General features: G+C 43.2%; 1 protein-coding gene across 1 annotated transcript in view; it reads left to right on the plus strand.

Moving 5' to 3' along the window:
* The window catches only part of spi1b (Spi-1 proto-oncogene b), a 43,050-nt gene that overhangs the window by 551 nt on the left and 19,463 nt on the right, over positions 1–23,036 (plus strand). Inside the window, exon 3 of the mRNA XM_072591903.1 lies at positions 8,507–8,739. Coding sequence (XP_072448004.1) covers positions 8,507–8,739 — 233 coding nt within the window. The remainder of the gene's footprint in view (positions 1–8,506; positions 8,740–23,036) is intronic.

Consider the following 23,036-nt stretch of genomic DNA (forward strand, 5'->3'; position numbering starts at 1 on the left):
TCCTTTTCACACACAGTCGAGAAGGGGGGATGAGGGCAGTTTCTGCCCCTGTTGGGACTCTGCGCGTTCACAGCGCGGAGTAAAGTGCTCTTCGTGAGGATTTGCAATTGAGCCCTTCAGCACAGCATTACACAGCGGGATACTGGCTGGGATGAACCCCACGCCATCTCTCTCACACACACATCGCCCAATGCAGTCCGAAAGATATTGGAAACCAAACCAGCATATCACCGCATTCAGGCTGAATCTGCCAGTGGGATTTATTTGTGCACTAGATAATTACATGGAAGCAGAAAAGTTAATACTGAGCAATGCCATTCTTCAGTAATGCAGGATTTTGCAAGTAGGGTGTAGACAGCAATTCAACAATTTTTGATACCCGATAAATACTGAAATAAAGTGTGTGTAGGGATTGAGAGCAACAACATCCTTCAGAAAGCCACGCAGGCAGAATAGGCTGTTCTCTGTAGTTCAGTCTGTGATTCTATGGAAACTGCTTTTAAAAAAACAGAAGTAGAGAGCTGGGTATTTGCAAATTAATGTACATGAATGTTATGGCGCAAGTTTTCTTTTACATAACTTGCCAAAGCAAGACGCTTGTTAATACTGGACCCTTCCACCCATTAAGTCCTGCTGAATCCCTGTCAGGAATACTTTAAAAATTCAGAAGGGCCTTTCTACAAAGTCAGGCATTCAGGATATTAATCACTTCCACCTCTTGAGCAGATATGGGGGGGGTGGTGGTGGGGTGGGGGTGGGGGTGGGGGTCACTAACAGTTCTGTGGTTGTCCAGAGTTTTGTTTCCTTTTCACATCTGCGAGTGAATTTTGCAAGTCAGAGCTGCTGGTGAGAAATGTTAAGTCTGCAGGCGGGCAACTGTCCAAGCCGTGTGCATGACATGTACACGGCATCACACAGTGAGGTGGCAACATTGGGGTCGGCTTCCAGAACAAGACAAAAAAAAAAACCCGCTCTCAATATCTGCGATTTGACGTCAGCTCAGAAACGCCCCAACTGTGTAAGATGACCAGAACCGACAGCCTGACCAGCCCACTCCCAGGAGGGTACTTGAAGTCCAACTGGAGGATTGGAAACCGAGCAGGAGATACTGTTCCTGAGATTCCAGTCTGCGTTTACATCACAACCACTGATCAGAGATTATTAGGCTGTTGTCATTTTGCTCTCTGTGGTATCTTGCTTCGCTTCCTATACAACATGAGTGACGGCATTTGAAGCTACTTCATTGGCTGCAAGGCTATGGTTTAAGGATGCGAAGAGTTATGCAAGTCTCTTTCTGTTTTTGATTACATTAATTTTGATCGATAGCATCAGGACCTTCAGCTTTTTCGAGCAGAAGTACTCAATGTCACAAAGACGACAAAGTCTCCAGCACCACAAACCTACCCTTTCTCAAACAGTTGCATCAAAAACTCACTTTAAGTAGCACCTCTTCAACCTGCACCAAAAGTTGACCATGTAACCTCACGTTGAATGAGTTTCTTTGAAACCCTTGTACAAGAGCACTTTGTAGAACAGAAAAAAAATCCAGTGAACAGCAAGGAGGTGAAGAAACTGTTAATACAATTGACTGAAGAAAGAAGACAGAGCAGAGAGGAAGACAGGGAGGAAATGGGGAAAGTAGAAGCCAAAATAAAGACGAGAGAACTCTGATTTCAAGGGACAATAAAGGTTAATATTCAGGAAAACACATGCAACAGATACCAAGGGCTCAATATGGCAGAGTATTGAGTATCAGAAATAAGCAGAGAGAAACTTAAAAATGAAATTAGGAATGCTAAGGGAGTGGGTAAGTAAAATAAAGTCATACCCAAAGGGGTTTTAAAAGTATAAAGAGCAAAAAAAAAGGGGGAGGCAATGACCCAGTGGTGTTATGACTAGACTGTTAACCCAGTGACCCAGGTTATGTTCGAGAGACTGGAGTTTGAATCCTGTCATGGCAGATGGAATTTTGAATTCAAGTAATACAATAAATGGAATTAAGTGTGAAATGGTGACCCTTGTCGATTGTCATCTGATTCACTAATGTCATTTCGGGAAGGAAATCTGCCATCCGTACTTGCTCTGGCTTACACGTGACTCCTGACCCACAACAGTAGGGTTGACTGTGAGCTGCCCTCTTGGAAATTAGGATGGGCAAGAAATACTAACTTAGCCAGCAATGGCCACACCCTATGAATCAATTTTTTAAAAAGCTAACAAGGGAAAGATTAGGGTCTGGGCACATAATCATGTGTGGACCCAGAAGATGTGGGTACTATGTCTCAATGGAAAAGGATGATTAGATTACTTACAGTGTGGAAACAGGCCCTTCAGCCCAACAAGTCCACACTGACGCTCCAAAAAGCAACCCATCCCCCTACACCTAATACTACAAGGAATTTAGCATGGCCAATTCACCTAACCTGCACATTTTTGGACTGTGGGAGGAAACTGGAGCAAACCCATACAGACATGGGGAAAATATGCAACTCCACACAGAGAGTCACCTGAGGTAGGAATTCAACTCAGGTCTCGGGTGCTGTGAGGTAGCAGTGCTAACCACTGTGCCACCCATTAATAGAGATATACATAATCAGAGTAGAGGGGTGTGATATATTTGAAGAAATTAATATAGAGAGAGGGGAGGTACTTCCAGATTTAACATTCTTAAAACTGGAAAATATTTAAGTCCAGAAAAGATGCAACATCAAGGGCCAAGGCAGTAATTTTCAAACCTTTTCTGGCCACAGGTAATGTGCCAGAGGATTGAAGGACTGCTAAGATTGACCCATCATTAAAAATGAAAGGGATAGACCAGGATATTACATACCAGCCAGTCTAACCTTGATGGTGGAAAAGTTATTAGAAAGAATTCTGAGGGACAGAATATATCTACACTTGGAGAGATGCAGATTAATCAGGGATAGCAAGGATTTGTTAAGGGAAGAACATGTTTGACAAATTAGATCAAATTTTTTGAGTACATAGCTGGGAATTGATGAGGATAAAACATTCGATGTGGTGGACATGGGGTTTAGTAGGGCTTTTGATAAGGTCCCTCAGGGCAGACTGGTCAAGGAAGTTAGAACCTAAGGGATCCAAAAGCTAAATGGCAGATTGAATCCAAATCTGAGTGGAAGCCAGGGAGAAGCGAACGATGGTAGAAGGGTGTTTCTGTGACTGGAAGTCTGTTTCCATTGGGATACCACAAGGCTTGATGCTGGAATTCTTGCAATTTGTGGCGTCAGAGTCATACAATGTAGAAAAGGCCCATCGGCCCATAGAGTCTGCACTGATATAACTACCACTAAAGGCACGCTAATCCCAAATTCCTGCATGTGTCCTATACCCTTGGATGTTATGATATTTCAAGTGGACATTCAAATACTTTTAAAGGTTGTAAGGTTTCCCAAGCAGTACATTCCAAATTCCCACCACCCTCTGATTAAAAACATTTTTCTCGAATCCCCTCTGAATCTACTGCCCCCTACTTCAAAACTATGCTCCCTTGTGATTGACCCCTCAACCAAGGGGAACAGCTGCTGTCTCTTCACCTTGTCCATACCCCTCATAATATTATACAACTCAATCATGTTCCTCCTCAGCCTTCTCTGCTCTAAAGGAAACACCCCAAGCCTACCTAATCCCTCCTTATAACTCAACTTGTCCATCCCAGGCAACATCCTGGTGAACTTCCTCTGTACCCCATGCAGTGCTATCACATCCTTCCTGCAGTAAGGTGACCAGAACGGCACACAGTACTTCACCTGTGGTCTGAACAATACTCTATACAACTCCAACATTAGCTCCTTGCTCTTAAACTCTATGCCATGACTGATGAAATAACTGAAGGTGCATTTGATGATTTGAATTTAAATGCAGGGGCTACTATCAAGATGTTTGTGAATGGTATGTATGTAGTAGATAGGGTGTTAAATAATGAATAGGATAGCTGTAAACTGCAGGAAGATATCAACAGACTGATCAGCTGAACAGAGCAATAACAAATAATTTGGAACAATTTGGAAAATTATGAAATAATGCATTTGAGGAGGACTGACAAAGGAATTCACTGTGAATGGTGGGGCCTTGTAAAGTATTGAAGATCAGAGGGTCTTTGTTATGCATATTCACAGACCCTTGAAGAAAGTGCGGGTAGATGAAGGGTTAAGAAGGCATATGGGATACTTACCTGTATTAGCCGAGATCTAGAATACAGAGCAGCAGGGAGGTTATGCTGTAACAGTATAAAATGCTGATTGGGCCACAAGGCTTGATGCTGGGACCCTTGCAGTTCGTGGCATCAGAGTCATACAGTGTAGAAAAGGCCCTGTAGTGTGTGCAGTCCTGACCACCACATTACAGGATGGGTGAGATTGCACTTGAGAGGATGCAGAGAAGGTTTACCAGGATGCTGCCTGGACTGCTGAGTCTGAGCGATGATGAAAGCTTGGGTAGACTAGGATTGTTTTCCTTGAAGTAGTGAAGGTTGAGAGAGACCTGATAGAGATCTGCATAAGATTATGAGGAGCTTAGATAAGGCAATTTTTCCTTCTATAGTAAGAGGGTCAATTAGATTAGATTACCTAAAGTATGGAAACAGGCCCTTCAGCCCAACAAGTCCATACCTACCCTCCAAAGAGTCACCCACCCGGACCCATCCCCATATTCACCCCTGACTATGGGAAATTCAGCATGACCAATTCACCTAACCTGCACATCTTTGGCTTGTGGGAGGAAACCCACACAGACACAGGGAGAATGTGCAAACTCCACACACTCAGTCACCCGAGGCAGGAATCAAACCTGGGTCCCTAGTGCTGTGAGGCAGCAGTGCTAACCACTGAGCCAACAAGCCATCCCAGGACAGGAACTTAAGATAAGATGTAGAAGGCTAGGAGGAGAGTTGAGCTCAATGTTTTCTCACTCAGCGTGGTGGGAATCTGGAACTCACTGCCTGACAGGGTGGTTGAATTAGAAACTCTTAATAATATTTAAGCAGAATTTAGATCGTAACTTCCAGGTTTATAAGCCAAGAACAGGAAAATGGGACTTTCTAGTCAGATCTTTGTTGACCAGCGTAGATATGATAGGCTGAATGACCTCCTTCTCTGTTGTAAATATCTTTGAGTCTGTCCTGATAGGGTGATCCCTACTTCTATAACAGTGCCCCCTTGTTTGGGATTCACCCACAAAGGGAAACGTCCTTTCCACATCCACCTTGTCAAGACCATTCATGATCCTATATACTTCAGTCAAATCGCCCTTTGCTCTTCTACACCTCGGTGGAAACAAGCTCAGCCTGTCCGATCTTTCTTCATAAAACCATACCTGATTGCAGGGGTCAATCTGGTGAAACTTTGCTGAACCGCCTCTAAAACATTTACATCTTTTAAATAAGGAGGCTAGAACTGCACACAGTCTTCAAGTTGTGGTCTCACCAGTGTCCTGTATAACTGAAGCACATTCTGTCATATTCAATTCCTGTTGTTATAAAGGATAGAATTCCATTAACTTTCTTGATGACATGCTGTACCCACATACTAACTTTCTGTGACTCATGTATAAGAACACCTAAATGCCTCTACAACCATTTACCTCTAACGGGATTATATTTGCTATCTTTCAGTACAATGGAATTTTTCCTGAATCGAGGAAAATTAATACCTATGCATCAACTACTTCACTAGCAACCTCTTTTAGGACCTTAGGATGAAATCCATCTGGACCTGGAGATCTCTCAGTCCACAGCTCCAAGAGTTTGCTCAGTACCACTTCCCTATTGATTGCAATTTCCAATTAGATTAGAATCCCTACAGTGTGGAAACAGGCCCTTCGGCCCAACAAGTTTACACCAACCCATCCAGATCCATTCCCCTACCCTACATTTACCCTTGATTAATGCACCTAACACTTTGGGCAACATAGCATGACCAATTCACCTGACCTGCACAGCTTTTGGATGGTGGGAGGAAACCAGAGCACCCGGAGAAAACCCGCACAGACACAGGGAGAATATGCAAACTCCATACAGACAGTCACCCAAGGCGGGAATCGAACCTGGGTCCCTAGCGCTGTGAGGCTACAGTGCTAACTGCTGAGCCAACGTGCCACCCAGTTTCTAGGTGTCTCTCTCTTTTCCACCTCCTGGTTTATAGCTATTCATGAAAACATTTTTGTATTCTCCACAATAGAACAAAGAACAAAGAAACTTTATAGCCCAGGAACAGACCCTTCGGCCCTCCAAGCCTGAGCCGATCCAAATGTACTGTCTAAATCTGTCGTTCAATTGCTAACCTTTTGTATCCCTCTGCTCCCCACCTACTCACGCATCTGTTCAGACATATCTTAAATGAATCTACTGTGCCTGCCTCGACCACCTCTGCTGGCAACGTGTTCCAAACGCCCACCATGCTCTGTGTGAAGTACTTGCCGTGTGTATCCCCCTTAAATGTTCCACCTCTCACCTTGAAAGCATGGCCTCTCGTTATTGAATGAAGACAGAGCCAAAAATGTGTTCATTTCATCTGGCATTTCCTTACTATTTATTATTAACTCTCCATGCTTGCACTCCAGAAGATCAACGCTCACTTCACTTATTCACTTGTAAATAATTGAAGAATGTCTTGCAATTTACCTTTGTGTTCCTGACCAGCTTCAACCTGAATTGCTTCCTCCACCTTTTAATCATTCTCTGCTGTACTTTATATTTTGACTAATCATTTATTCTGCCACTCACCTTGGCAAAATTATGTGCTTTTTCCTTAAGTTTGATTCCTTCTCCAGCTTCTTCAGTTCTCTGCAGATGCTGCATTTTCCCTTTAGGATTTCTCTTTGGAGCAGGAAAGGTACTTATTCTGGTAGTTCTGGAGTATGTGCAGAACTTCTTATTATCTCAACAACCTCTTCTAGGGAGGGGTCATCATACATGAAGATGTCCAGCATCAAGGCAGCCATCCAGAAGTCAACAAAGAACCTGGTCATGTGTTGACCACCCACCCCTACTGCAGTGGAACCTGGATCACTTACTGATGTCAGAGTAGGAACATTGAGAGCTTCCACATGCAGTGACCACATCAAGTCCGGGGAATGAAATGCAAGGACCACTGGGCTAACTGCAAGGGACTGCCATGCAGCTACCAGCATCGAAGCCCTCCTCCTGAAGAACCAATTCCAATGGATGGAGGCTCTCAACTCTCCATTGACCAATGCTCAAAGGGTGGCCGAAGGCAAAGTGATAAGGATATGTTGAAGTTCTCCATCAAAGCTTGGAGATATTGACAATACTGACGAGGAAGAGCAAGCTGCTGACCTCTTGGCATGGCGCCTCCTTATTCATCAAAGTGCAAGTCACATGGAGGCTTCATGATTTGACCACAAATTGGAGCAATGGTTGCAGAAGAGTCACAGCCCTGGGCTGTGAATTCCGTTTTCCAGCAACATAACCCCGCTGTGGACAAACCTGTAAAAGCTCAGCAGGTCTGGCAGCATCTGTGAAGAGAAATCAGAGTTAGCATTTCAGGTCCGATGACCCTTCCTCAGAACAATTTATTCACCTTGTTGTGAATGCTGTGTGCATTCAGATACGGAGCGTTTAGTTGTCATTTTGTTACCTCGTATCATCTAAACTGATTTGTTGGTGCAGTACTAGTTTTCTTTTCCGTTTCCTGCCATTCTCTGATCCTCATTTTGCATTTTATTGTTTCCTTTCTTCCCTTGGTTGTACTCTCTGATATATCACACCTTTCCAGGAGAAAGGGATACAGTAAAATGATGGGGTAAAGATACAGGTCAGGGAGGCAGTCTGGGCAGGGGGATGGTCTCTGGGTGCAGGATAGTGGTCTCTGGATGTGGGGAGCAGGGCGATGAGATCCATGCAAGATGACAGGTCAGGAGCACAACTTCGGATAGTCAAAGACACCAGTCTCAAATTGCGCCGCATTTCTCTCACTCTATCTCTGTGTGTCTTCTGCCTTACATTGTCTATCTCTGTGTGACTTTCACCTCTCTACTGGGTGGCATGGTGGCTCAGTGGTTAGCACTGCTGCCTCAGAACACCAGGATCCCAGTTTCGATTCCTGTCTTGGGCGACGTCTGTGTTGAGTTTGCACGTTCAATCTGTGTCTGTGTGGGTTTCCTTTGGGTGCTCTGGTTTCCTTTCACAGTCCAAAGATGTGCAGGTTAAGTGAATTGGCCATGCTAAATTGCCCAAAGTGTTAGGTGCATTAGTTAGGGGAATGGGTCTGGGTGGGTTGCTGTTCAGGGGTTTGGTGTGGACTTGTTGGGCTGAAGGGCCTGTTTCCACACTGTAGGGAATCTAATCTAAACCAAGCTGTGTTTTCCCTTATTTTAATCTCTATCGTGCTCTCTCCCTCTATCTCTCCCTCACTTGCTTTATCACTCCCTCACTCTCATTCGCTGTCTGCTTCTTCCCTGACCCAGTTGCCTGCTCACTGCTCTATTGTTTAATTCAGATCTCCTCTCGTTTCTCTATTCCCACTAACAGACTGGGATTACACAAGTGGCCACATTCATGGAGACTTTGAGTCATTTGCTGACCATCACTTCACCGAATTGCAGAGCGTTCAACCCCCCCAGCTGCAACAGCTGTACAGACATATGGAGCTCGAACAGCTACACGGGTTAGAATCCTTACCAGCGACCACCATTCCCATCGGAACAGCAATACATTACAACAAAACACAACCTTCAGCAACGACCAGCTTCACATCTCCCCAGGTAGGTCACACACTCAACAAGGAGAGAATACTTTACGGTCTTCTATCTTCATTGGAGCTGATGGGGATGATTCGGATTTTCACATTGGCACCTTCTCTTCCTTGACTTGCCCCATTATAGATTCCTGATGAAGGGCTTTTGCCCGAAACATCGATTTCGAAGCTACTTGGATGCTGCCTGAACTGCTCTGCTCTTCCAGCACCACTAACCCATTACATCAATACCTCATATTGATTTGCCCCCATTACCATCTCCAATCCAATCCATTCCTGGATGACCCCCCGCCCCCCCCCTAATATCTTTACAATTCACTGGGGTAGCAGGTTGTAAATTGTGCTCTGTTGTTCCTGGAGTTTTTTTTAAGGTATTCACAGTACCCCAATTTGCCTGACTTTCTGACTAAGGTTGATAGACAGCACAGATGAATTTTCTGTATCATACAAGAATTATTCTATTATAAGTAATTAGCCTATAAGTAAGGTAAACTGATGTAAACCATTGGCATATAACATTACTAACTAAAACTGTAATCCCTTATGAGCTCCCTCTTACACAGACATAAAGGCAAACAAATAGGGAAAAGTAATTATTGGCAGAGAGAGGGAAACTGGGAAGTCAGTTCAGTGGCATGTGCTTCCCAGTTCGAAGGTCAATATGATCCTTCTTTAGCTTGACATCTTGTTCTGGATGCTTTTATTGGTTCGTAAGAAGTACAGAGTAACAGAATTGCTTGCAAAATACCTCTGATTTTTCAATTCAAATGTCAGAGCTTACAATAACTGCTGTAGGAAAGATGACCATTTCCTTTAGGTTTAAACCGAATTTTTGTCTGCAGAGAACATGCAGCTTTTGCTCATTTCTCTTCCCAGCCCTTTCTGTCTGTGTCTCTGTGACTTGTTTCCAGCTCCAAGCTGCCCATCCACTTGAGCACCAGTCACACAGTTGTTAGCTGTAACTAACGTTCTCTGACTTTGAAAAGACTCCCTAGTCCATAAACTGACCGACAAGAGAGCCACCTCCAACAGAATGATGACACGCTTGGCTCCTCTTCATGTGCAATTCAACCATCCATTACTTCTTTTTCAAACTGGTGTTTGCACAATTCTTCCAAAGGGTGGCAGGATACTTGTATTTCAATACACAAAGCACCCTTCTCATCCAAATGAGATAGTCATTTCTCATTTCAGTTCACAGGTTTCAGAAACACAAAAATAAAAAAGGTAGTCATTAGAGAAGCATTAGCAGAAGGTCATCTCTACAATTGATATAATCATTAAGATTCCCCAGCAATACACAGTCACCTCTATATTTGATGGCAATCATTGACATATGGCAGTCCCTGCTTTTGACGTGAATACATTGTGAACTCTACATTTGATGTGAAACTATCAAACATGGTCAGCTCTATGTTTGACTTGAATCTTTAAAACATAGCCATTTCTATGCCTGATGCGAATCTTAACATAGGGCCATCTCTATGTTTGATGTGAATCTTTAACACATGGTCAAATTGATGTTTGATGTGAATCTTTAATACTTTGGTAAGTCTATGTTTGACATCAATCTTTAGTGTTTGGTCAGCTCTATGTGTAACTTGAATCTTTAACACTTGGTCAGCTCTGTGTTTGATGGGAATCTTTAAAACACGATCAGATTGATGATTCATGTGAATCATAAAATCATGGTCAGCTCTGTGTTTGATGTGAATCTTAATACCTAGTCATAGAGTCATAGAGATGTACAGCACGGAAACAGATCCACAGGTCCAACTCATCCTTGCTGACCACATATCCTATGTAAATCTAGTCCCATTTGCCAGCATTTAGCCATATCCCTCTAAACCCTTCCTATTCATTTGCCCATCCAAATGCCTCTTAAATGTTGTAACTGTACCAGCCTCCACCACTTCCTCTGACAGCTCATTCCATACACACATCATCACCATCTGTGTCAACAAATCGCTCCTCAAGTCCCTTTTATAACTTTCCCCTCTCACCCTAAACCTATGCCCTCTAGGTTTGGACTCCCCCACCCCAGGGAAAAGACTTTGCCTATTCATCTTATCCATGCCCCTCATGATTTTATAAACCTCTATAAGGTCACCCCTCAGTCTCCGACTCTCTGAAAACAGCCCTAGCCTATCAGCCTCGCCTTATAGCTCAAGCCCTCCAAACTTGGCAGCATCCTCGCAAATCTTTTCTGAATCTTTTCTAGTTTCACAACATCTTTCCTATAAGAAGGAAACCAGAATTGCATGCAATACTCCAAAAGTGGCTGAAGTCATGTCTTGTACAGCTGCAATATGGTCTCTCAACTCCTATACTCAGTGTACTAACCAATAAAGGAAAGCATACCAAATGCCGCCTTCACTATCCTATCTACCTGCAACTCCACTTTCAAGGAGCTATGAACCTGCACTCCAAGGTCTCTTTCTTCAGCAACGCTCCCGAGGACCTTACCATTAAGTGTATAAGTCCTGCTAAGATTTGCTTTCCCAAAATGCAGCACCTCGCATTTATCTGAATTAAACTCCATCTGCCACTTCTCAGCCCATTGGCCCATCTGGTCAAGATCCTGTTAAACTCTGAGGTAAGCTTCTTTGCTGTCCGCTAAACCTCCAATTTTAGTGTCATCTACAAACTTACTAACCATACCTCCTATCTTCAGCTCAATGTTTTACATAAATCTTTAATCTATGGTCAGCTCTATGTTTCATGTGAATTTTTATACAGAATCAATTACATGTTTAATGTTAATCTTTAACACATGGACAACTCTGTGTTTGACATGAATCCTTAAATAACAAACAGTTCTATGTTTTATGTGAATATTTAAGGCATGATGAGCTCTATGATTGATGTGTTTCTTTAATACATCATCAGCTCTGTGTTTGATGTGATTCTTGAACACATTGTTATATCTATGTTTCATGTGAATCTTTAATACATGGTCAGCTCAATGTCTGATACAGGATCAGTTCAATGTTTGTCATCAATCTTTAACACATGGACAGCTCTGTGTTTGACATGAATTCCTTAAATAATGAGAAGTTCTATGATTGGTGTGATTCCTTCACGTGTGGTCAACTTTAAATTTGATATGAATCTATAATCCATGATCAGCTCCATGTTTAATATGAGTCTTTATTCCATTGTCAGCTCTATGCTTCATGTGAATCTTTAATTCACAGTCGGTTCTGTGATGGTTGTGAATATAAAAGACATTATAAACTCTCTGTTTGATGTGATTCTTTAACATACAGTTACATCTCTGTTTGATGTGGTTGTTTAAACACGGCCCATCTCGGTTTTGTGAATCTTTATGGCATTGTCAGCTCTCTGATGTGAATTTAATGCAGGGTCAATTCCATGTTGGACAGCAATCTTTGACAAATAGACAGCTCTACTTTTGACATGAATCTTTAAATAATAACAGTTTCAATGTTTGATGTGACATGGTCAATTCCATGTTTGACATCATTCTTTAGCACATGAACAGCTCTGTGTTTGATGTGAATCTTTACGTCATTGTCAGCTCTACATGTGATATGAGTATTTAATGCAGGGTCAGTTCCAGGTTTACGTCATTTTTTTTAGCACATGGACAGTTCCACCTTTGATGTGAATGTTTGACACGTGGGCAGAAGGATGGTTGACTTGATTCTTTAATACATGGTCAGCTTTATGACTGACTTGAACCTTTAACAACTCTATGTTTGATATAAATTTTTAATAGATGGTTAGCTCTGTGTTTGACATGAACCTTCAATACATGGTCAGCACTATGTTTAATACATATCTTCAATGTATGTTTGACTCTATATTGATGTGACCCTTTGATACATGATCAGTTCTATTGCTTGATGTGATTCTTTCATGCAGGGTCAGCTGTAATTTGATGTAACTCTTCAAGACATGAATATACAGTACAGGGTCAGCCAAAAGTTTAACTTGGATGTTTAATAGGCAGTCAGCTGTATATTTTACATGAATCCTTAAGACATGGTCAGCCCTATGTTTGACATCAATCTTTAACACATGGACAGCTCTATGTTTAGTGTGAATCTTTAATGCATACACAACTTGGTGCTTGATATGAATCTTTAATACTTAGTCCGCTGTATGTTTAATGTGAATCACTATGTGGTTAACCTTCTGGTTATTATCTGGTTATCATTCTTTGATAAATTTTCAACTCTTCATTTGGTCTGATTCTTTTATATATGGTCATCTTTTGTGCCTCTTTAAAGGAGGGAAGTTTTCACCAGGAATGGGAGAGGTCCTTAATGAGTATTTGTGTCAGTATTCACCAAGGAGAAGGACATGACTGACATTGAGGTCAGGGATAAGTGTGTGAATACTCCAGAGAATGTCAATTTATTGAATGAGGAAGTTTTAGGTATCCTAAATTGCATTAAGATAGAAAAGTCCCCAAGGCCAGATGGGATCTATCCCAGGTTACTGTGGGAGGCAAGGGAAGGAATAGTTGGCACATTAGCAGATATCTTAATATCCTCTTTGACAATAGGCGAGGTTCCAATTCCTTGTTTAAGAAAGGAAACTGAGATAATCCGGGAAACTGTAGGTTGGTGGGCCTAATATCTGTGGTGGGGAAGCATTTGGAGAAGATACTGAGGGACAAGATATATGCAAATTTGGAATAGTGAGAGCAGCATGGTTTTTGTACGAGGAAGGTCATGTCTTCACCAAACTGATTGAATTTTTTTTCAAAAGGCGACAAAGATAATTGATGAGGGAAGGGCAGTGGTTATGGTTTATATGGACTTTAGGAAGGCATTTGATAAAGTCCCACATGGCAGATTGGTACAGAAACTAAAATCACATGGGATTCAGGGTGGGCTGGCGTGATAGACACAAACCTGGCTTGGTCAAAGAAGGCAGAGGGCAGCAGTGGAAGGGTGTTTTACAGAATGGAGGCTGGGTAACTAGTGGTGTTCCACAGGGATCAGTCTTAGGTCCTCTGTTGTTTGTAGCATATATAAATGATCTGGAGGAAAATGTGTGGTCTGTTTAGTAGGTTTGCAGATGACACGAAGATTGGTGGAGTTGCTGACAGTGCTGACAATTGTGAAAGGATACAACAGGATGTAGATAGATTGGTGACTTGAGCACAGCAATGGCAAGTGGAGTTTAATCCAGAAAACTGTGAGGTGATGCATTTTGGAAGATGAAATTTAGGTGTGAATTATATTGAAAATGGCAGAACCCTTAGGAACATTTAGACAGATCTGGGTGTGAAGGTCTACAGTTCCCTAAAAGTGGCAACACGGGTGGCCAAGGTGATTCAGAAGCAATATGGCATGCTGGCCTTCATCAGCCAGGGCATGGGGTACAAGAGTTGGCAAACCATGATGCAGCCGTACAAAACCCTTGTTAGGCTGCATTTGGAGTATTTTGTGTAGTTTTGGTCACCACACTACCAGACAGAAGTGGAAGCTTTGGAGAGAATGCAGAGAAGGTTCACCAGGAAGTTGCCTGGTCTCAAGGGACATTGGCTATGAGGAAAGGTTAAAAAGACCAGGATTGTTTTCACTGGAAGGTCGGTGGCTGAGAGGAGACCTGACAGAGGTCTACAAAATTATGAGAGGCATGGATAGGGTGGATAATCAGAGGCTTTTTCCCAGGGTTGAAGTTTCAATTACAAGGGGACACAGGTTCAAGGTGAGAGGGGGAAAGTTTAAGGGAGATGTGCGAGGGAAGTTTTTCACACAGAGAGTGGTAGGAGACTGGAACTCATTGCCTGAAGAGGTGGAGGAAGCAGGTACATTGGCAACGTTTAAGAGGCACCTGGATGGTTACATGAATAGGGAGGGAATAGAGGGGTATGGACTGAATCAGGGCAGAAGGATTATTTTTTAGTTTAGTTAGGGCATGATGATCGGCTCAGGCTTGGAGGGCCGAAGGGTCTGTTCCTATGCTGTATTTACATTTTGTTCTTTTGTTCTTTATTCTTTAAGACACGGTCAGGTGTGATGTGTGATGGGAATCGTTAATACATGGTCAGCTCATGTTTGATGCAAATCTTTTATAGATGGTGAACTGTGTTGTTGAGAGCATAATTTACTGGTGGAAAAACCAGAGAAATAGATGAGTATATTAACTATCAGAGTATGTAGGTCTCACTGAAGCTGTACAAGGTGCTGGTGAGACCACATCTGAAGTGTTGTTAGCAGTTTTGGTCTCCTTGGTTTAAGGAACAATTTCATTTCATTGATGATTTGGAGACACCAGCGTTGGACTGGGGTGTCCAAAGTTAAAACTCACACATCACCAGGTTATAGTCCAACAGGCTTATTTGGAAGCACTAGCTTTTGGAGCGACGCTCCTTCATCAGTTGGTTGTAGAGAATTCTCCCCAACAACCTGATGAAGGAGCAGTGCTCTGAAAGCTAGTGCTTCCAATTAAACCTGTTGGACTATAACCTGGTGTTGTGTGATTTTTAACTCATTCCATTGAGGCAGTTCTGAGAAGATTTACTTGAATATTCCTCGGTAGAAGGATTGTCTTATGAGTGAAGGCTTAACAGGTTGGGACTCTACTCACTGGATTTTAGAACAATGAAGTGTCATCTCATTGAAACATAGATTCTTAAGGGGTTTGACTAGGTAAATGCTGAGAGGCGGTTTTCCCTCGTGGGAGAGTCTAGGAACAGAGGGTATAATATCAGGATAAAGGGACACCAGTTTAAGACTGAGATAAGGAGGAATTTCTCTCAGATTTTTGTGAGTCTTTGGACCTCCTTGCCTTAGAGAGCTGTGAGGCAGAGTCCATGCATTCATTGAAGGCCGAGAATCAAGAGTTACAAGGAAAGAGCGGGTGAGTGGACATGAAGAACATTGGATCAACCATGATCCAATTGAATGGTGGAGGGGGCTCAAGGGGTCAAATGGCCAACTCCTGTTCCTAATTATTTTGGTCTTATGGTCTGTTTGACATGTATCTTCAATACATGGTCAGATCTATGTTTGACATATATCTTTAATACATGGCCAAATCAGTATTTCATACAAAACTTTAAAACATCGTCAACACAATTTATAATCTGAACTTCTAAGCAGAACATGTTTCTAACCGTTGAAGGTATCTGATGCCCTGTTTCATAAGAGGTGGCGATCGGGGTGAGTGTTCATGCATTTCCTGCTACAGTGGGAATATTGCTAAAGTCAGGAAGTGTTACAGTTCCAGCTGATCTCAGGACATTGCCAAGCCCAGGAAATGCACAGCAACAGTGAGTGTTACTACTGACTCTAATGTCCAGAGAGACATGTGAAATACAGGCATTACAACAGATAATCCGCCTGCTCAACCTCTCCTGTCTCTGTCAGCATTCTCCTCAAGGTGTATTATTTTAAGCACACTTGCATATCATCTTCCATGTCCCCTTCATCTACATCCATCCAAATATCACATCCCAACAGCTAATAGGGTTTTCATCTCAGACATTGCGTCTGGAAGGGATATTAATAGATGGGCTGAAGAGGAAAATCTCTGGCAGATGAATTTCAATGTAAGCAAGTGTGAGATTATTCATTTTGGACTGAGAAAAGATAGATCAGAATTACTTTCAGATGGTATGAAGTTAAATACAATGCTTGGCTTTCAGGTACGTAGATCAGGTAGGAATCGATGACTGCAGATGCTGGAAGCTGTACTGCAAACAAGAAGTGCTGGAGATCACAGCAGGTCAGACAGCATCCAGGGAGAGAGAGAGAGAGAGAGAGCAGACTAACATTTTGAGTTTAGATGACTCTCCATCAGAACTCTGATAAAGGGTCATCTAGACTCGAAACGTTAGCTTGCTCTCTCTCTCTCTCCCTGGATGCTGTCTGACCTGCTGTGATCTCCAGCACTTGTTGTTTTCACCACATTACATCTTTAAAATGTCATCAACAGATACAGAAAATAATTAAGGTGGCTAATGGAATGTTGGCCCTTATATTGAGAGGATGAGAGTACAGGGTGCAGTAATTAAGCTGCAGTTATACAAAACTTTGGTTGGACCCCACTAGGTGTTCTGAGAGCAGATTGGGCACCACACTTTAGGAAGGGTATATTGGGCTAGGAGAAACTACAACGCTGGTTTACAAGAGTTATGCTTGGACTTCAGAAGGAGAAGAGAGATTATACATATTAGGCCAGTTTCTCTAAAGTTTAGAAGATTAGGGGTGGTCTGATTGAAGTCGTGAAGACATTAATGGGAAAAGATAGGGTAGAAAAGATAAGGTTATTGGGAATTCCAGAACTCGGGGGCAAAGTCTGAAAATTAGGGCCAGACCATTCAGGAGAGATATTAAGAATCACTTCTACACACAAAGGTGGAAGAGGTTTAGAACTTTCTTCCAAAAACAGCAATGGATACTGGAGCAGTTGTTAGTATTAAATCTGAACCCCCCTCGCTGGTGTGTTGATCTTCCCTCATTCTTACCATTTTTGTAGCCTCGAATAGTCTGCTTACGCCACTCCTTCTGTTGGGCCGTAGGGCCTGTGTTGGGCCGAAGGGCCTGTTTCCACACTGTAAGTAATCTGTCTAAAAAAAAATCTGTCTAATCTGTCAATGTTTCATTTGAAAAGGTGGGCGGCACGGTGGCACAGTGGTTAGCACTACTGCCTCAGGTGGGATTGTGTGGAGTTTGCATGTTCTCCCCGAGTCTGCGTGGGTTTCCTCCGGGTGCTCCGGTTTCCTCCCACAGTCCAAAGATGTGCAGGTCAGGTGAATTGGCCATGCTAAATTGCCTGTAGTGTTAGGTAAGGTGTAAATGTAGGGGTATGGGTGGGTTGTGCTTCGGTGGGTCGGTATGGACTTGTTGGGCCGAAGGGCCTGTTTCCACACTGTTAGTAATCTCCTGTGATATCACAAGAAGGTTACAGTGCAGAATGGGGCCATTTGGTCCACTCTGTCTATACCAGCATCATAATTTAACGCTATTCTCCTGCCTTCTCCCCATAACCTAACACAAGCCTGCTCCACACTCATTGCAGTACATTCCAGACCCTAACCATAGAGTCACAGAGCTGTACAGCATGAAAACAGACCCTTCGGTCCAACTCGTCCATGCCAACCAGGTATCCTAAATTAATCTAATCCCAATTGCCAGAATTCAGCCCATATCCCTCTAAACCCTTCCTATTCATATATCTATCCAAATTCCTTTTAAATGTTCTAATTGTATCAATCTCCACCACTACCTTTGGCAGCTCAACCACACTCTATATGAAAATGTTGCCCCTTAGGTCCCTTTTAAATCTTCCCCTTCTCTTCCTAAACCTAAGCCCTCTACATTTGAACTCCTCAAACCTGGGGAAATGACCTTGACTATCCATGCCCCTCATGATTTTATAAACTTCTATAAAGTCACCCCTCAGCCCTCCAATGCTCCAGGGAAAGTAGCTCCAGCCTATTCAGCTTCTCCAGATAGCTCAAACTCTCCAATCCTGGCAGCATCCTAGTAAATCTTTTCTGAACCCTGTCAAGTTTCACAAAATCCTTGCTCTCGTAATCAGACCAGAATTGAACACAGTATTCCACAAATGGTCAAACCAATGTCCTTGAGTGAACCTACTTCCACCACACTCTCGGGCAATATATTCCAGACACAAGCCAGTCACTGTATTAGTTTGTCCTCACATTGATTGTGCTCCATTTACCAATTAGTTGAGATCTCTACCTACTCGTTTTCATTCCTTCCATAACTGTTTCTTCCTCTCTACCTTGTCCAGACAAATCCCGATTTTGAACTAATCAAGCAATTCCCTCCAGGATAGACAGTCCGAGCATCTCTGATCCTAAGTGTATATTGTATCTGGAAGTAGTTAGAGATAAAGGTCTTTAAGGAAGGGCTGCACCCAGGTGACCACTCCTATTTCTACAATGAACCCATTTATTGAGAGTGAAACATATTTTTTTTCCCTCTGGGAGAGTGTTTGTAGGAACTTTTCAACATTATATTTCCTGAGCAAGATGTTAATGCCAAGACATCAATAAGATCCATGCACGATTAGTCACTTGATCCCAAGTACCAGAATATCAGAATGACACATTTTGGAATATTCTGCATTTTATTCTTTCTTACCTTCAAGAATAGTCTTGATAGGCAGAAAGTTTTTGTTTTAAATGAGTTTTTTTTATTTGATTGTCTTCCCCCAAGGATGGACTGTATGTTTTGGATTATTTAGAGGAAGGACAAGTATACTTTCCTGTTATAGGTTATGTATGTGAAGCAGTTATTGTAGTCTTGTTTTGATAATAAGCTCACAATTTCATTTATTAAAGAAACCTTATTGGATTATATTTTGATTTTAAACCTGATATAGGTAAGGTGGTCTTGATAACTGAAAAATGTATTTTTCTTTTATGTTGTGACTGAGGAGTAGTCAGATAGGAGCGAGAATGAACTCTTCCAGCCTTGATTATCCTTTTGTAGTTCCATGCTATCCCCTTGCATTTGGTAAAGGGCCCCCAGCTTATATTGTGCACAAACTTTAAAATTGTGTACAGAGCAACAAGGGCATGACATGAAGCATATCACTACTTTTCATTATTCCAGGGGAAAGATAAATTGTCCACTATCGCCAGATAGTAACCTGGTGGATCTGTACAGAACCACTCAATACCCTTCCTGTAGTTGGGAGCTTAATGCCACACATACTACTCCCACCTGGCTTTGTAGACACTCCTAGAACATAGAACCGTACAGCACAGGAATGGGCCCATTGGTCCACTATGTTGTGCTGAACATGATACCAAATTAAACTAAATCCCTTCTGTCTGCCATTGGCCCATATCCTTCTATTCCTTGCATATTCATCTTATTGTCTGAAAGTCCCTTCAACACCCCTATTGTATCGGCCTCCACCAGCACTCTTGGTAGTTTGTTCCAGACTCATTGAGTCGTAGAGATGTACAGCATGGAAACAGACCCTTCAGTCCAACCCATCCATGCCGACCAGATATCCCAACCCAATCTAGTCCCATCTCCCTCCAAACCCTTCCTATTCATATTCAGATGTCTGTTAAATGTTGCAATTGTACCAGCCTCCATCACTTCCCCTGGAAAACCTGCCCCTCACACCTCCTTTGAACATTCCCCCCTCTCCTTAAATGCATGCCTCCTAGCTGTAAACATCTCAACTCTGGAAAAAATATTCTGACCGTAGATTCTGATCTATGCATTTCATAATTTTATAGACTTCAATCAAATCTCCCCTCAGCCTCTGCCGCTCCAGAGAAAACAACCAGAGTTTTTTCCAGCCTTTCCCATGAGCTCTTTTCTCTAATTCGAGCAGCATTCTGTTAAACCTCTTCTGCAACCTCTCCAAACTGTCTACCTCCTTCCTGTTCAGGGCCCTGCCATTACCTTCATACTTTTCCTTAACATTTGATCTCCCAAAGTGCAGCACCTCTCACTTAGCCAGGGCGGCCCAGTGGTTAGCACTGCTGCTTCACAGCGCCGGAGTCCCGGGTTCAATTCCCGCCTCAGGCGACTGACTGTGTGGAGTTTGCACATTCTCCCCGTGTCTGCGTGGGTTTCCTCCGGGTGCTCCGGTTTCCTCCCACAATCCAAAGATGTGCAGGTCAGGTGAATTGGCCATGCTAAATCGCCCACAGTGTTCTGGGATGTGTGGGTTAGGTGCATTAGTCAGGGGGAAATGTAGTGTAAGAGAGTAGGGGAATGGGTCTGGGTGGGTTACTCTACGGAGGGTCAGTGTGGACTGGCTGGGCCGAAGGACCTGTTTCCACACTGTAGGGATTCTATGATTAACACCTGAACTGATCAATATTCTGTTGTTTCCTTTGACAACCTTCCACACGATCCACAACTCCACCAATCTTTGTATCGTCTGCAAGCTTACTAACCCACCCACCTATACTTTCATCCAAGTCATTTGTATATATCACAAACAGCAGAGGTCTCAGTATGGAACCCTGCAGAACACCATTAGTCACCGATCTCCAGCCAGAAAAACACCTTTCCACCACTACACTCTCCCTTCTATGGGCAAGCCAATTCTGAACCCGTGCAGCCAAGTCACTGTGGATCCCATGCATATTAATCTTCAGGATGAGCCTACCATAAGGGTCCTTGTCCAAAGCCTTAATAAAATCCATATAGACAACATCCACTGCTCCACCCTCATCGATCACCTTTGTCACCTCCTCAAAAAATTCTATCAAGTTAGTAAGACATGACCTGTCCTCCATAAAGCCATACTGATTATCCCTAATTAGGCCATGCGTTTTTTTTTAAAGATCCCCTACAGCGTGGAAACAGGCCCTTCGGCCCAACAAGTCCACATCGACCCTCTGAAGAGTAACCCACCCAGTCCCCTCTGACTAATGCACCTAACACTATGGGCAATTCAGCATGACCAATTCACCTAACCTGCATATCTTTGGATTGTGGGAGGAAACCCATGCAGATACTGGGAGAATGTACAAACTCCACACAGACAGTCACCCAAGGCTGGAATTGAACCTGGGACCGTGGTGCTGTGAGGCAGCAGTGCCACCATGCCACCCTTTTCTAAATATAAGCAAATCCTATCCCTAAGAATTCTCTCCAGTCGCTTCCCAATCACCGATGTAAGACTCACTCTGTAGTTTCCTGGATTATCCCTTCTTCCCTTCCTGGACACTACTTGCCAGTTAACTACTTGCCAGTTCTCTGTGGCTAATGAGAATTCAGATATCTTGGCCAAAAGGGAAATCTTCTCTCTTGTCTCTCTCAGTAACATGGGTAGATACCATCGGGCCCTGGGGACTTATCCACCTTCATGCTCTTTAAGTGACCCAACACCACTACTTTCTTGATCTCAAAATGCCTTAGCGTATTAGCATGCTCACACACGTCTCACTATCCTCCATAACCTTCTCCTGGGTGAATACCAATGCAAAGTACTCATTTAGGATCTCACCCGCATCCTCTGCCTCTGACTCCCTTGAGTCATTCTACCTTCTCCTTAGTTATCATTTTGTTTTTAATGAATGGATAGAATGCTTTGGGATTCTGTTTAACCCAACTCGCCAAGGTCATTCCATGGCCCCTTCTTGCTCTCCTAATTCCCTGCTTGAGTACTTTCCTGCTTTCCTTATATTCCTCATGGGACTCTGTCTGATTTTAGCTTCCTAAACCTTGCATATGAGCCTTTTTCCCTTTTGACTAATTTCAAAACCTCCCTCACTATCCAAAGGTCCCTTCCTTATCAGGATATTCCTGATGAAGGGCTTTTGCCCGAAACATCGATTTTACTGCTTCTCGGATGCTGCCTGAATTGCTCTGCTCTTCCAGCACCACTAATCCAGCAACATATCCATACCTTACCAGCCTTATTTTGGCGTCGCTGACTTACACTGTGTGGTCCCAGAACAGACTGCTGTGGGACACTGTGTGGACCTTTAAACATTGAAAATCTGCTCGGCACTGTGCCACTCCCTCAGTACTGACTCTCTGACAGTGCAGCACTCCCTCAGGACTGATCCTCTGACAGAGCAGCACTCCCTCAGTACTGACCCTCTGACAGAGCAGCACTCCCTCAGTACTGACCCTCTGACAGAGCAGCACTCCCTCAGTACTGACCCTCTGACAGAGCAGCACTCCCTCAGTACTGACCCTCTGACAGTGCAGCACTCCCTCAGGACTGATCCTCTGACAGTGCAGCACTCCCTCTGTACTGACCCTCTGACAAGTGATGCATTCCCTCAGCACTGACCCTCTGACAGTGCAGCACTCCCTCAGCACTGACACTCTGACAGTATGACTGTGATATAGTCATAGAGATGTACAGCACAGAAACAGACCCTTTGGTCCAACTTGTCCATGCCAACCAGATATCCCAACCCAATCTAGTCCCACCTGCCAGCACCTGACCCATATCCCTCTCAAACCTTCCTATTTCATACCCATCCAGATGCCTTTTAAATATTGCAATTGTACCAGCCTCCACCACTTCCTCTGGCAGCTCATTCCATACATGTACCATCCTCTGTGTGAAAAATATTGCCCCTTAGGTCTCTTTTATATCTTTCTCCTTTCTCCCTAAACCTATGCCCTCTAGTTCTGGATTCCCCCACCCCAGGGAAAAGACTTTGTCTATTTACCCTAGCCATGCCCCTCATGGTTTTATAAACCTCTATAAGGTCACCCCTCAGCCTCCGACACTCCAGGGAAAACAGCCCCAGCCTATTTAACCTCTCCGTCTCAAATCCTCCAACCCTGGCAACATCCTTGTAAATCCTTTCTGAACCATTTCAAGTTTCACAACATCCTTCCAATAGGAAGG

Source organism: Chiloscyllium punctatum, chromosome 22 (genome assembly GCF_047496795.1).
Source record: "Chiloscyllium punctatum isolate Juve2018m chromosome 22, sChiPun1.3, whole genome shotgun sequence".
Classification (NCBI taxonomy): domain Eukaryota; kingdom Metazoa; phylum Chordata; class Chondrichthyes; order Orectolobiformes; family Hemiscylliidae; genus Chiloscyllium; species Chiloscyllium punctatum.